Raw genomic sequence first — 15,986 nt, forward strand, 5'->3', positions numbered from 1 at the left:
TGGTGTTCTAAACATAAATGTCCTTTGGAGACCTAAAGCACCCCAAAAGTGGGAGCCAAGCAAGCAGCCATCAGCCAGTCTCAGTGTACCTAGAAATGTCTGACCTTTCTCTGCCCGTTATCCTCCTCCCACACTGCCCCAAAGATTGCAAAGCCAGCACAGACGAAGAACAAGTCACTACGTAAGTTTGCAGCATCTCAGCTACATCATGGGAGCTCCTCAAGGACAGAGCCCAAAGCTGAGTATTTGCACTAGTGAAACCTACTGAGAAGCAACACGACTGCCATCAAAAACCTGGGAACTGCGGAAGACAAGCACACACCGATACCAAAACTATAAAACTTTGGAAGATAAGCGGTGGAAATTGTCTCTCTCAGAACAAGTTTGTCTGCGCACACAGAACTCATTGTGGTCTGAAATCACATCCGCTTTGGGAGTAGTTATAACACACCACTGAAGTCACTAGAACCAGTATGTAAAACCGTTCTGGTTACATGATTCCATCTAAGAATAAACTTCTGCCGAAATCTGCACCTGACTGAGCATTGCAAGTTTCTTGTAAATGGAGTAGCAAATGGATTTTTGACAACCTCCCATTAGCTAGGGATAGCAGAAAGATCAACTTATAGACTGCACCACAGAGGTTTTTTTCCTCTTCAACTGTCACTGATTAACCAGCCACCTGCTAGCAAAATAGGACACGTGAATTTCCCGCTCTGTTGGACAACATGGCACACCATGAATAAACGCCAGTATTAAAGCTGCTAACCACACCAAATCAAGGAAAAGAGGGCACTTGTGTGAAATCTTTCAAGAAATCTCTGTAGCTCTGGACAATCTCAGAGACACTTTCCTGAACTCTTGCAAAAGACCTGTAAGAAACATACATGTTTGACAAACTCAAGTAGAGGCACAATTTAAGTTTCGATTGAAGCATCCACAGAATTCCCTTCTACAGAAGGCTGTTCCCTTCGTTTATTTGGGCAACAGCATCAGCTGTCAAATCTGCTTAGCTCACCGTCAAAATGGAAGAAGTGATTATGCTGGTTCAAGCGCGGTCTGCCTTCTGCCACTGCCACGGGGACCAGGTTCTCGTCCAGATTTTCCCTTTGGTGATCCTCCCTCACGTGATGGCTGTCAGTGATATTAAGAGACATTCTGCAGGTGGGGCAAGATGTATCTTGTTCCAGCCAGGACCGCAGGCATGAGCTGACAGGAAAACAGTAATATTATGGTGAGCTTGCAGCGTTTTTCCAAGACATCAGTATCACGAGTACATCAAGCAGCTGTAGCGTATTCCGTACAGAACATCAACAAATGCACATGGACTGCTCAGAGATAATTTGCGAGCACAGATAAACTGATGACCTCCTCTGGCATAGGGTTCTTATTTCTTTCAGCTCAAAAATACTCAAGTGTTCACTTTTTATAAACAAGCATGCAGATTTATCACAAACTTAAAACACTCTCCAAGTTTGTTGTCCCTCTAGCTCAGAACAAGCAAGTTTTGCTTGGAAGGGGAAATAAAGCATTTCTCTTCTCTCCCCATCCCAAACTGAAAAGGGACAAAAACCAACCGGACAAGCGTTTAATATATACCGACACAGTTTCCTAGCAGTTCTGCCAGTGTGATGCAGCCATGGCTCCTCCAAAGTTTTTCAAATACCTTTTCAAAAATATCAATACCCAAATCACCAAAGTGAGTACCACTCTGGAAACTCCCTACGCAGATTTATTAATACCAACCAGTGCTGTGCCATTACATTTACTTAATTCTGAACATTTGCTGTCTTGCAGAAAGTGTTTGAAATGCAGGTTTAAACACTCAGAGCTGTGCCTACTTTTGGACTCAGATTGATATGACCCAATTGCGGTATTTGTTGGCATGTTAAACAATTTTCAGTATGGAAGAACTGAATTTCATAGAACTGAACACATTTCAATATTGCAACACGTACTCCACACTTGCAGGGTGGGTTTTTTTCCAGCAGAAGCTCTCAAAACACTTTAGAAAGGTAGAGACATACAAAAAAGTCAAATAAACCTGTTTCCCAAATTGTGTATTTGCAAATGGAGTAAAGGCACAGATCATAGGTCTGGGAGACAGAGCAAGGAAAAAGCCCTATAGCAAAGTCAAGGACACAAGCACTCTGCACAACTCCCGAAGCTGGATATATACAGATATATCGCCAAAGTGTTTTTCATCACGTTTAAATGGAGGGATACGCAGTGTTCAGAAATCAACAATGGGTTTCCCAGAAAAAAAAAAAAAAAAGAAGCACTACAGTAAAAATCTACCATCTTCCACCACCTTGGTCATCAGCACAGCCAGCACGTCAGCGCTGCCGATGCTGTCCAACTTCACCTCCATCACTACAGCAAACCCACCCCGCACAGGGCAAACTCAAACCTCTACTAGAGTTATACTCCAAAGGCCACTCGTGAAACACCCGGAGAGACACAAGCTACCACCACGCTGCTGCTCCTCACCGGGTCGTCCACCGAGATGCTGGAAAGGACACGAACCCCTCTCAGCCTGCATCAACACCAAGCCCTAAAGGCTCGCAGTAAGCCAGCCACGGTTATACCCATTTTGTACCGCACAGGCAGGGCTCAGTCACCTACAGCACCTCAGTAGAAGGACAACTAACAACAACAGGTCATGGTCGGGAACACGTGAAAGCAACAATTCTTTTGAAACGGACTGCTTCCTAAAAGATAAAGGAGAGAGTTTCAACAGCGCCTAAGAGATTCAGACACCTACTTCAATTAAATTTCTTTAATATTTAGGCACAGAGTTGATCTCAGCAATGTGAATCTTCCTTGCCATCTTCTCTTCTGCTCCAAAGAAATGGCTATGAAAAAATTCCCATGTCATTGAGAATGGACACAGTGTTCAGCCTGTTGGCAAAATCACCAGGCTTTTATGAGGAGAGAAACCATTCTTAGGTTGTAAACAGGGTTATTAATTACATCTGGTTTCATATGCAAGCGTCAGTCATCCACTGTAAAATGTTCCCTCCCTAAACGCGCCAAGAAGGTTAAGTGTAACTTAGCTCCAGAAAAAAAACCCAAAAGGATCCTTTTAGATACAGAGAAAACAACTTTCTGAAGAGAAGACCCTGGGCTTCTCAAGTGCTCAGTAGGTGATTAAATATTCATACGATTCAGTAGCACTGGAAGAGGATTTTCTGCTATGGAGGCACATTATCTCATTAGAGACTTCTTGGAACACAGATAAATATTTATGGCAAGGTTTGTCATAAATGACAACAAATTAGCACACAGATTATAACCTCTGGTTTGACAGTTACCAGAAAAGTAAAAAGCTATTTGCAGAAAGTGACTTGCTCATATTACACCACAGGGACAATTTAACTGACCATGCATGTTAATCACATGGCACTTCCGAAACTCCTCAGTCAAACCCCGTATCTCCTTTCATTTTTAAGCACAAGCATGAAAATGCAAGCACTGCTACAAAAGATCTCAGAAAAAACACATGTAGCTCTGTCTCCACGAGCATCTGCTACTATTCACTACTGAGTGAGTGTAAGAAACCGTATATAGAGCGATCCTCTGGTCAAGAGCCTCCCAGTTCCAACTACCAGCTGCTGAGGGACCTCTTCAGCTCATTTGGTTAACTTCTTTTACAGCCCCGATGGACTCAGCCCCCCCATGAAATCATATAATCAGACGTGGCCTCCACAACTGTCCTGGAGGACTCATGCAAGGATGTACTATATAAAAATATTCCCCGTTTTCTCTTTAAGCTGGTATCTGAAAGGTACTTAAGGATCTAACTGCAATTTTTCTTCCTCACCTGAAAACCAACACGCCCTCGTGGAAGAGGTGATGCATAGGATACAGTAAGGGGCAACAGAGCGTGCCTTACCAAGCAGTTACGCAGCGAGGCAGGGTACAGACCTGCAATTCAGACACCAGAACTCAACACTCTCTACTTGTTAGTTGACAAGATGCGTACTCTTAGCTTGTGGGGAAAAAGAATGCACCAGGTGAAACAACTCTGACATCAAAACGACTGAAGTGAACACGACTTGTACTTTGTTATTACAGGCAGACCAAGATGACCCAGGCTGTAAGCAATCAGCTTTGCCAACAGCTCGTTCCTTGTCATCCTGCTGTAACCTTCAAACGTGCCTATATATCCCTTCCTTTCTACAGTCAGGTGCATCCTCTCCAGCCCCAGCAACGTACTTGTGGAAGAGATGGCCGCAAGGGAGTTTACGTGCGGATTGCATGGAGTCCCAGCAAATGGCACAGTCGTCATTATTGACCGCTAGCTCCTCTGGTGTTGCAACTGCAAACCTACAGGGGAGAAAAAGGAAGAGACAGGAGTAATGGTTAACACCAGTTCGGCGCGGCCTCTTGTCTAGAGAATCCCATGCTGAGAAAACCTTATCTCCACGTTAACTCCTCCTCGGGACAGATGTGCCGGCAGGTTTGCTGGTTTTACCGTAACTTGAACTCATACTGCAAAGGAAGACACACCACACACGTCCCTCCCGTGCCTTCTTACAGGCACTTTTTTTTTTGCACATCCCTGCATCCACCCTAGGTTCAAAAAGCTTTGACTTAGTATCTTCCAAGGAGTATGATCATTAGGTTGAGAACCTCAAATTATAACCTGTATGGATTTGGCTTATGTCATTTTTCTAAATGAGTTGTTAATAGCTGTACCCATTAAGATGTCTTCTTGGGATCATGAGCACTTATAGTCTGACTAATTTTGGCCTTCATTTTTGCCAACTCCCACTTGTCTATGATATTTTTTTTTCTTTTTTTAAACTACAGAGCCGTGCAAGCAGCTACTACACAGTACCCAAACACGGACAATGTAGAGATGAGTGGTATAACAACATTTCACAGTACTGCTGGTGTGGAATACACCTGAAAAACAACTATACAAAGGCAGGGAGCTCGCTGCCATTGGCAGCTTCAGAAGGAAGCTAGAATGTGGTTCTTCCAGAACAATCAGAATGACAAAACCACACCAAGTTGCTCAGACAAGAAGTCTGAGACACTTGCAACTCAAACAGCTTTGTGAGCAGCTTAAAGGGGCTTAGCAGCTGCATCTTACTGAAAAGAAACAATGCATTGTGAATGAACTTTATTACGCAGCTCCTAACCTGATATTACAGCCATTAAATTACTTTTCACAACAAAAACTTCAGGAATTTCTAGAAAAGTCAGTCTCCTCTATCTGGACTACAGCAGCAAGCATCAGAGCTAGTCAAACCCACTGAAGTCCACAACGAAAATGGTCCAGCAATATACAGAAAAAGTAAAACTCCCTGTTGCTCTTAAAATTATTGAAGACATAGCTGAGTTATGAAAACATTGGATCAGAAATGCAGTAGTATCTGGCACAACCCTACGTTTTCGTAGGCCTCTCAATTTCTCTATGTTGCCTCATTACGGGGGATGGAATAAAGTAATCCCAAGGCGTTCTCAGCTCAACTACAAGTATACAGTCTGTTTGAAGTTGGCTTCAGGTTTAATAAATACATACTAAAAGCTGAGCAGGTTTTAATGAATATTTTGATTTAATTTCAGGCAGTAAATTAATAGTATGGCCTAATGAAATTAAGAGCATTTACTTCTATCACAGCCAAAGCCAATATTTGACCACTGAAACAGACAGAGCTCTGCAGAGCTTATGCACCCCACCATCTCAGGTAGCATACAAGAGAATACAGGAGAATAAATACTGGACAGGGGAGTTCTCTTGTTGCCAGTAATACACTACCAATAATACTGCTACTATAAAAGTCAATCCTACATATCTGTTAAACCCCGAAAGCGTGTCCCCATGTAACAAATAAAACGGGTAAAAACATACCCTAAGTGTACCGACTCTAAAAGCTGGATTTGCAAGATTACACCATGCCATTGTGTATCAAAGGGACGTAAAAGAATCTCAACTTCTTCATTGTGATCCTCTCTCCAAGATCCACATCAAGATCCCTGAGCGAATAAGAGGCTCACCTAGCTTCCATGTTTCCAACCACACGCAGGTAGTTCTTGTGCCGCCGAATTCTTCGCTGAACCTCGTGAAACAGGTAGCGCAGCTGCATAAAAATCACCAGGCTCGCCATTGACAACCAGATATTGCCAAACAGCTTTGGAAAAAAAACAGAATGGTGATTAGAAACAAACGCCATGGGAACCAAGAGGCAGCCACAGTAAGCTGCATCAGGTCTTAAGAGGAAAAAAAAAAAGTCAAGAAACCAGTCGTGAAGAATTTTTCTTTTGTTGAGACCATGTGGACTAATCACACGTGTTCACAGGTATTGCTACTCGTTGCATGTTCAGATACAACTTCAGCAGCAAAGCATTTATAATAAGGATAAACTGTATTCGGCCCTGTTCAGCTTAATGTCCCCTGCCAATGAAAACAATTCAGTCTGATATTACTCATTAACAAAGCTAATTAAACACCTATTAAGCAGATAATTACACAGTAGTTAATACTCCACAACAAAGTTATTTGTGAGGACTCTTAATTACACAGGAGGAAAGAATGCCAGACCCCCCCCACACACACATTTTTCCCTTTATTTAAAAAACTTCTCTGTAATACTTGGTTCATAATATAAGCAAAGCAAAAAAAAAAAAATATATAAAATACATATATTCGGTCCCCTTAATTTTAAGGTCAGTCTATTTGCTCAACATTATGTCCAGTTATTTCATACCAGCATATGAATATGATGCATCAAGTCCAGTGAAAGCAAGGTTAGCTCCATGACAAAATCTGTGTAGTAGACGTAAGTGCCTTTGCCCTCCCATGTTCCTTCATGGTTGAGATCCCAGAGATGAATTACGTATCTGCAAGAGCAGGGAAATTAACATTATTCTATCTTTTTTGTTAAATAGCATCTGTAGCATTCAAATTATATTACCCATTTTTCAAACAACTTCTGGATTCTTTGCCCTTCCTAAGCCCAGTGCCCACACTCCGTGCTTTCCTGGGGGACTTTTTAACGCTACTGGTTTCAAACAGCATCATTTTAAAAAGCCAAAAAGCAATCAATGCTTAGCCCACACTGGCATTAAAGATACCACCAGCTGATGGAGAAGAAGTAGCACTTGCTAAAAACTCCTGCACGTACCAAAAGCCAGTCTTGAGATTATAGTGACTACAGACCCACACTTTTCAGCACACGAGGATTTTCTCAGGTGAGGCATTACAGCTTGGTGACAGATCCGAAATGCCAATAGTGACCTGGACAAAGAGGTTCTGCGCTACACGTCACATTCTTCATATGCATACACACGTGTATTACAGCTACACATGCATATTCCTTTTTCAAAGCAAAAGTTCTAGAGGTTAAGATCTTAAAATAAACCCAGTGGGATGGCATTAAGTAGCGTGTATCAAGCCTCACACAGCAGCACCGATCCATTTTAATCCATGCCTCAAACTATTAACACCCCCTAAAGCTATCCATGCACTACAGAATTCATGCTTGAAAACAGTACTGGCTAAGGTTAACCACCATTGCCCATCTCCAAACATGCAGTTGCAATTCAGCAAGGTAACTACATACACCTCTTAAATCAACATGCTATACGCACTACCTTCTTGAACAACCATCCTGCAAAACATAAGGACTCACCGTAAAATCACATGAGCTGTTCTGACTGTCACAAGCAGAGACTGCGGAATACAGGAGAAAAGAAAGAAAGAAAAAAAAAAGGTATGTTAACAACGTTCCGGCAGGGACAGTGGTACTGATACAAGTGCTGAAGGACTATAGCACGAAATGCATTTATTGCAGCTTAATGAGTTCCTGTGACCCAACAGTCCCTATAGATGACTGCGTGCACAATACACCTGTGACAAACACGAAGCTTACACATAAATACAGAAGAAATTGTTCTCAAGCACACAGTGCTGTTGGAGCTGCCACTAGCATCACTGTTGCTAAGTCTCACTTTTTCCCCCAGTACATAGGACGTGTTACGTTTTTCAATTCTTATCACACAGTGAGTGTTGAGACCACAACCCCACCAACTACCTTCAGGTGAAGGTAGCACGCCTCTCCTCATCCTGCAAAATCTGAAGAAACAAATAGCAGCAGGAATTTGAGGAAGAACCGTGGAAACACTTTCAAATAATTTCTCCCTTTTGCTGAGATGTGAACGCTGCAGAAGTAACTTCTCTCCTTAATCATGCTTACTTCTCTAGGCTAAGTACAGAGAAAAAAAAAAGAAAAAGAGTATATCAGAAAGTATAAGCGGATCAGAAGGCAAGGCAGCAGAAAGGTCTGTTCCCAGAATACCTAGCCACATTTCCACGGGCCCTTATCATCTAAGAAACACGGCCCCATCACCTCTCTCGAACCTGTCAGGCCCACAGCGCCCCATCCCTTCGTTGCATCTTTCCAGTGAAAGAAAATGGGAGAGGAAGAACCCCCTTCAGAGACTGCCCACACCACCCTGTAGTGAGCAGGGGCTGACACCGAGATGCAGGGCGTTTACAGTGAGCAACTGAAACCACGTCTGTAAAACTGCTCTGATGGCATGCCTTCAGCATGAGTATTCAAAACACTACAGAAGAACTATCAAAACCACTAACTTCCCAATATAGCAACAGAACAGTTGGTTTAAATAATTTTTTCTATTTATAAAAAAGCATTTTTAAAATGCTTTGATGCCTATTTAACCCTCAGTAATATCCAACATATCTGCCAACTGTTTACTATTTGGCTTTAAAATAAGCACTCCTGTTTAAACACCAGTGCAATCTTTTATCCAAAAAAGGGCTTCAGGATAAGACATACACATCATTCAAATAACAGGGAAAAAAAGTCAAGAAGGCAACAGCAAGTCATCTAGCATGGTGTGCTGTTCACATCACAAACATCTTTCATAAAAAAGTTAAATTTGCACACTAGCTGCTCCTGCGAGGCACGGCATGAGACCCTCTTCTGTCTCCTGTTACCCCACATGCGGGTACCAGAAAGAGACTACTCCTTGTTCACACCAGGTTTTTGGCTACGGAGAAGCTTTGAGCAGACCACAGAGAAAAAGTAAATATGTCCAAATTCTAACCATGCAAGTGGTGAAGCAGAACGATTACCTGAGCTGCTGGATGGATATGCCATTGAGCACAAATTTGTGTCAAAACCAGTACACGTGGCATAAAGTCTCTAATAACGAAGACATCTGTCAGGTAGAAATCTGGAGTCTAATCTTTGCAACTTTAACAAGTCAACATTGCCAAGACATGATTTATACTGATTAATGCTGAGGCAGCGAAAGCATCAAAATTAAAAGGACGAGCTAGTGTAGATTTGGTCAAGACGCTAATCTCCGGTTCCTCCACTGCTTCCAGAAATGCATTTCAACATCCTGACACAAGAAATACTTCGCAGAAAGTAAAACATTGCATCACAAGTTACAGAACTCTGTAATCTGAGGTTCTAAACGTACAGCGGGACATTTTCAGGACCAACACCTCAAGAGCTCTTGCTCCACTCCACTACGCACACACTTACCCCCAGGGACTCTGTGACACCGGCAGCCACTAGTCACGTAGATTAGCACACGACTGGAAGGCACTCAAACCCTAAGATAATGGGTGTGGTGTAAGAAGCTCTGCAGGGAAATACACTATTATCTGGCAGGTACAATTCTAAGATTTGAACATCACTATCATTAATACGGCTTTAACAGAGCTGTATGAAACAGGATCAGAGGATTCCGCTACAGAAACGGAGTAATTCCTTCTTACAACAAAAAAGGTAAAAAGATAGACTGGACATTACTTGCTAAACTATAATTCTCGAATACTGTACATTAAGGCAAAAGAACTTACTGTTTACGCAAAAATACAGACTGTCCTTATTCAACCTTCCCTGGGCATTTGCACATTTCACAGCCATCCTTTGCAGGAAAGAAAACGCTGACAAACAGCACAGAACAAGGGAGAGCCTAACTAAAACCTGAGAAAAACATCTATATTGCTTTATTGAAAACCCTGAGGCATCAAGCGAAATCAATGTTTGCAGAGTCAGGAGAGAGAGATGAATAGCTTAATGTAACTTAATGTAATTAAATACACGCTAATGGAAGACACTTGGCAGGGTCCCTCTCGACCAGCATCACGCAAGCCACCACCAGGAAAACATTTTCGTCTGCAAGATTTAATGCTTTTTGCTGAGAGCCTGAGGACTGCCACGAGGTGTCACTGCTAGTACCTGTACAGAAAGAAACCTAAATATTTTATTCCACTTACATGAGCACTGGGTATTAAAATCACAGAAACTACTCACAGTCATCCAACCTACATAGGGCATATTTAAAACGTTTGGGAAAGGGCAAGATATTAGACAATCTCATATGAGGAAAGATTAAACAGACTAGAAGTCTTTTGCTTGGAAGAACGGTCAGAAGGGGAACAGGAGAAAGGTCTTAAAAATACCAAATGGTGTGAAGAGTAAACAGGGAATGACTCTTTGTGGTTTTTCACCATAATGTATTAAATGATAGCCAAGGACACTCTCAGACAGAAGATTCAGAACAACTAAAAGAGCTCTTCTGTGTACCAAAAGCTGAGTTAAATGTGCCTTTGGATATTGCGGAGGCCGAAGCATAAATGAGTTCAATAAACGATCAGACAACTTTTCCAGAGTCCATCTGAGGCTATCAAACCCAACAGGTTTATGCAACCCCCAGCTCAGGAACGTCCTGAAACACCAGCTGCTGCAAGTAAGCGTAGGAGACCCTTTCCTATACGTTCCCCACAAACCTCCTCTGCTGCCCACCAGCAGCACAGCAGGCTGCGTGGATCCACGGCTCGGCTGAGCACCATACGCTTATGCTGACCGAGCCACTCCTTTGTTAATAAGCGGAGAGGAGAGCTCCCACTGAAATGAATAGCTGGGCCCCATCCTGCAACCCAAAACACATACACCACCACATGGCGCAGCGCTAACGAGGCAATGCTTCGGCACTGCAACACTCCCTGATAAACCTACCCCATGCTGGTACGAGGCTGATACATGCTTCTGCCAAGGCAAGATAAGAGACACACCACCAACGAGACCCCATGTACTAGAGACTCCAACAAATCTTCAATACCCTTCCACTATGCAATTACAAATCTAGCCTTGCATATGCTCGTATTTAAGGAAAAGTAAACTGACGTATTAAATAACTGAACTGTGGTGTGACCAGCATCATACTCTCTTACCCTTTTTTTTCCTCCTCGCTAACTCCAAGTAGGAATTCAAGATAGGCAAAGAAAAATAAACCATACATGCTACTTGTTATCTGAACTAAGAATGTGCTAACATGACTTACTCGCAATTATACTGATTACCACCCCTCTGTTTAAGATTATCACTTCCTCAGGCAGAGCGCAACGACGCACCATACCATCAAAAAACATACTGATGTTAACTCCACAAACATATTGATGTTTACTCCACACTGCAATGGGTTCGTGAGTGCACAAACAGGAGGTGCTCATCTCAGCTGAGATGCATCTCTGCACAAACATCAGCAAATCCCATGAGTATGCCTTAAGGAAAGGATGTCAGTCTCATTCCTTTCTGGGAGAAATGAAATAGAAAACACAACCTCAGAGAAACAGGCTGAGGTGCACATTACACTTTCGCATACACTGTCTCCCTCTCTCTAGCGGCCATTTCAACTAACCCTTCTTGCAACGCTCATGAAGCACAACCATTATTTTTTCATAGGCTGCCATTTCCTTTCAGCATCATCTTACGGATTTAAGCTCTCATTCTCTTCTTCAGATGATGATTTTTTTGCAGGCTTAAATTCTAACGAGAGAAAGCATGCTAATCTGGCAACCGCTCTAAAACAGGGGAGGGCGTGTTTACATCTTCAGAGTTTCTTCCTTGAGGGAAACTAAAAGAAAACCAAGATATCCCCAAGTGAGGGGTGAAACGCAAAGCAGAAACCACAACACATACGAAGGAAGTCTCACCTCTGCTGCCATGAAAGCCAAGGTGTGCATGCCATGGGTGTAGCCAATGATACCACAGACAACTGCTAATCCACAGCAGGACAGGAGCATGGCTATGAGCAGGGTCAGGACTCTGATGTGGCTGCTCATGGGTGTGGTAGGAGAAAAGGAAAGCTGCAACACAAATACGTAAATGCACAACAGGTTTAAGGGAGTACTTCATCCACCTTGCCTTCCACAGCCACCTCACCAAACAAGTCCTCATTCAGGAAAATCTTTTGCTTTCTAGAATAAAACCAAGACCTAAACCACACAATGCAGTAACAAATGACGCAGAATAAAGCTAAAACCACACACTATCCCAAAGTCTCATCCATCTCGCTGTCATTTACGTTTACCAGGCTTTTAAAGCCAGAAGGGACCATTACGATTATTTGATCTAAAGTTTAGATTACCTGTGCAAGAAAACCACGGGCACTTTCTCACGTGGCAGTTTCTGCATCAAATCCGCAGCATCTGCTTAGGATGAACAGGCGTTTTGGGAAGACACCTAACCTCAATATAGAGTCTTTGAGCAATGAGAATAATCGTTCTGCTGATTTTTCACCTTACAGCTGATCTGAATTTGTCCAGCTTTATCTTCCAGCCTCTAGTTCTTCCAATGTCATTTTCTTCTGGAAGAAAGAGACATCTCCCCCAGAAATTTAACTTGAAGCTAGAGACTGCTGGAGAGAATCTACTGAAAACAGCTGTCTCTCTCAATAGCGTATATAATCCATTAATTCTCTAAACTACCTTAACAGTAGGCTACACCTAGGCTGCCTAAGCCAAAGACGACCCAAGTAGCAGAGTATTTAGGCAGCCCATCCCCTTATTTTCAGGGCAGAAAGGGGAAGAACAGGACAAGGGAAAAAGAAGCTGCCCAAAGCTTCACTCTGGTCTGATTGGTGAAATTGACTCCCATGTTTTGTTTTTAAATTGGTTCTTTCTTGTTTATATCTGGGTCAGCTCCACATCCCCCTGAGTTTGCAAGGCAGATCGCACAAGCACCGTTTGTCCGAGTAAAGAATTATGATACGTGCTTTGAAGGCAGAAGGAATATAATAAGGATTTCTTCCCACGTGGGCTCTCTTTTTTTACAGCTTTCTGAACAACACTGAAAATGCCAGGTGAATGCCTTGTTCACTTCTGTCTCAATTTTCCTAACTCAAACCAATCTACTTGCAAGTTTAGTGCTTCGCTACTTGTGAATTAACAGGCCTTACCGAATATTAATAAAAAAAAAATAATTGCACAGCACAGAGCTACCAAAAGGAAATTCATGGATTCAATTTAGTTCAAACTTTTATTCCAGGACAGAGGAGATGAGGAAAATGCACATCCGTTATAGATGTTTAAAGGGCAAGATTTATGGTTCAAATTCCAGTTCCTTCTTCCTTGCCTAGCCTTCAATTTCTGTGTCTCCGCTGAATTTATTCCTGGTATTATCAGAAACTGTGATATAGCTTATGGAGAAAATTGCACTGTATATTGTAAAGACATTGGCAGTCAACACTTGGTAGATGTAAACGAGCTTGAAACCCGAGCACGGAATCCGCAGGAACAAGCTTTACGGACCAATACCAAAGGGCACCAATCTAAGGGATGTTCTGTTGTTGAGATTTCTTCACTAAGAAGAGCTATGAAGACATCTCATGGAGTTATGTAATAGTAATTACAGGGCACACATAAGACGCAATTTATCAAAGAAAATTAGTATCTTCAGCTCCATTTGTCTGAAGGGAAAACTGAAGGAGTAAGATTGACATTGCACTTTAAAGCAAGTATTGAAAGCTACTGGCAGGTGCACGTGTTCAGCGCTGCAGGGTGGGGAAAAGGTCTAAACGATCTGCTTGTAACCTATCATGAGCCAATGCCCAAACCAGAAACAGAATTTGCATGCCCCAAAAGACAGGCCTTAATCAAAACTTACATATTCAAAGCGATCCTTGCAGAGCTGAACCATAAGGTGAAGGAACACGAGTCCAGAGAACCAGAGGCACCACATCACCACTTCTTCTACTGTCTGAACATTCAGCACACCAAAAATGAAGATGAACTTGTAGAAAATAAAATTCCAGAATTTATCCTTGAGATGCTGTAAGGAAAGACATTTGGTTACTGTAGTGAAAGGACGAACAATCCACATGCAGGGGAGAGAAAGAGGGAAAAGGAGAAAGGAGAAAAATAAAAAGGAAGCAGAAATGTGACAATACGTTAGCAAAAGCCGACTGCATATGCATCTTGAATAGTATTTGTTACCCTCGCTGAATTAAAAACATATTAGAAATATTAGTAGTCCTTAGTACCTATCTAGTCTTTTGTACCACCGCAGAATAAATGTGCAACACAGCGCACAACGCAGTTTTCTGCCATACTTCTAAAACAGCACTTAGCGCAAACCAAGTTCGATCCCAGTTTGATTCTCCGCGCTCAAGCAACACAGCTACTGGGCCGCAAACACAAAGACCTCTTTGCTAGAAAAACTGCCACGGTTAGTTAGACAAGATGCCCGAATAGCCTAGCACCTTGCTTCCAAAAACCTGTCAAAAAGTACAGATGATTAAGAAGAGATGACAAAGTCTGCTCTTAAAAAGCACAATGCCTACAGTGGAGAAGGAGATGGATGAGCAATGAAAAAAAAAAAATTATTCCCACGCACATGCAGTATGAAAGATACAATATGATGGTCTCAAGCAGTAGAGAGCAAGCCAGCTTGTTGGGCATAAAAAAAAAAAATGAAATGAAATAAAATGATTTGTTAAAGAACACAATGAAGTCACCAGGCGTTTAGTTAAGACAGGCCCAGAATTCCTTCGTGATGCTGCCATTTTTGGCTTGCCAAAATTAATCACCAGCTTTCCTTTACATGAGAACTGAAGCATGCTCCCACTGTCCAAACGCACGTGGATCCACACTGTTACTGCTTTTCACTTCAGGTTTTAAGAGGGTAGAGAACATCCTGGAAATTATCACTGGTTAAAATTCCACAGACTTACAGCCAACACAAACTGGAAAGAAAATCTGGCCCAATGCTGTTTGAGAGCACCTTGGTTTTGATACACTTCACTCAGGGCTCTTATGAGGTGCAAATCACAAATACAATGGGCTTTGAGAGATCCGTGGCTATTAATGAAGCTTTATGTGCCTCAGTTCTGCATGTCAAAAATCCTCATTTTTCCTAAAGAACTGCATTTACACCTTTTTTTTTTTTTAAATACATGAACATGCTTCAGAACACTGCTACTGCATTTACACAGACCAACTTAAGCATCTGCTTTTCTTCTTTTTAAAAAATTATACAGATATTATTCAAACGACTGCTGCTGCTTTTATCTTCTGCAGGATCCTGTTTTTAAAAAGCCTGGGCTTTAATGGCTCCTTTGCTGAATTTTTAAAAAACATTCTCACCTAGCCCAAGAGAAGGAGTAAACAGCTTGAGTTTTCAGCCCCACTTACCTCCCCCCTCTGGGCATATGCCTGCCTACTCCCTCCGAAACCTGAGGGCAGATAAACTGCCCGCTCAGCGTCTGAGGATGGAAAACACTTCTCTGGCGGTCAAGGCACAAAACAAGGTACAAGAGGGAACTCAGCCTGCCAGTGCTCGTAACTAACTACGAAACGCAATGGAGAAATGCTGCCAAACGCAAACTGAATAGGGAAGAACACTTTATAAATAGTGAGGCGCACTTGTAAGAGATCTGACAAAGTTCATTAAGGAAGCAGGATTTTCAAGTTCACCAGGGGCTTATAAAATACAACAGCAAGAGTGAAAAAGAAAAGTTCCCTTCAGAAATAAAGTGGAAGTTTGTGGCTGTGGGTATCCGAGCTAACCATGAAGGGTTTCCTGGGCAGATTGTTTTCTGTATGTTTTTACTGGACATTTTCAAATGCGACAAGTCCAAATGGTAAGATTTACCTTGTTACTTTTCTTGCGTACTTTCAGCAATTCCATACAGAAAACCACGCCAGTCATACATGA

At 42.2% G+C, this 15,986-nt stretch overlaps 1 protein-coding gene across 1 annotated transcript in view; it reads right to left on the reverse strand.

Moving 5' to 3' along the window:
- The window catches only part of AMFR (autocrine motility factor receptor), a 29,898-nt gene that overhangs the window by 12,086 nt on the left and 1,826 nt on the right, over positions 1 to 15,986 (reverse strand). Inside the window, exons 3-9 of the mRNA XM_082489529.1 lie at positions 13,938 to 14,102; positions 11,987 to 12,139; positions 7,644 to 7,684; positions 6,720 to 6,852; positions 6,010 to 6,143; positions 4,219 to 4,329; positions 1,019 to 1,209 (exon numbers count right to left, since the gene is read on the reverse strand). Coding sequence (XP_082345655.1) covers positions 1,019 to 1,209; positions 4,219 to 4,329; positions 6,010 to 6,143; positions 6,720 to 6,852; positions 7,644 to 7,684; positions 11,987 to 12,139; positions 13,938 to 14,102 — 928 coding nt within the window. The remainder of the gene's footprint in view (positions 1 to 1,018; positions 1,210 to 4,218; positions 4,330 to 6,009; positions 6,144 to 6,719; positions 6,853 to 7,643; positions 7,685 to 11,986; positions 12,140 to 13,937; positions 14,103 to 15,986) is intronic.

Source organism: Vanellus vanellus, assembly GCF_965231255.1.
Source record: "Vanellus vanellus genome assembly, chromosome: 12".
Classification (NCBI taxonomy): Eukaryota; Metazoa; Chordata; class Aves; order Charadriiformes; family Charadriidae; genus Vanellus; species Vanellus vanellus.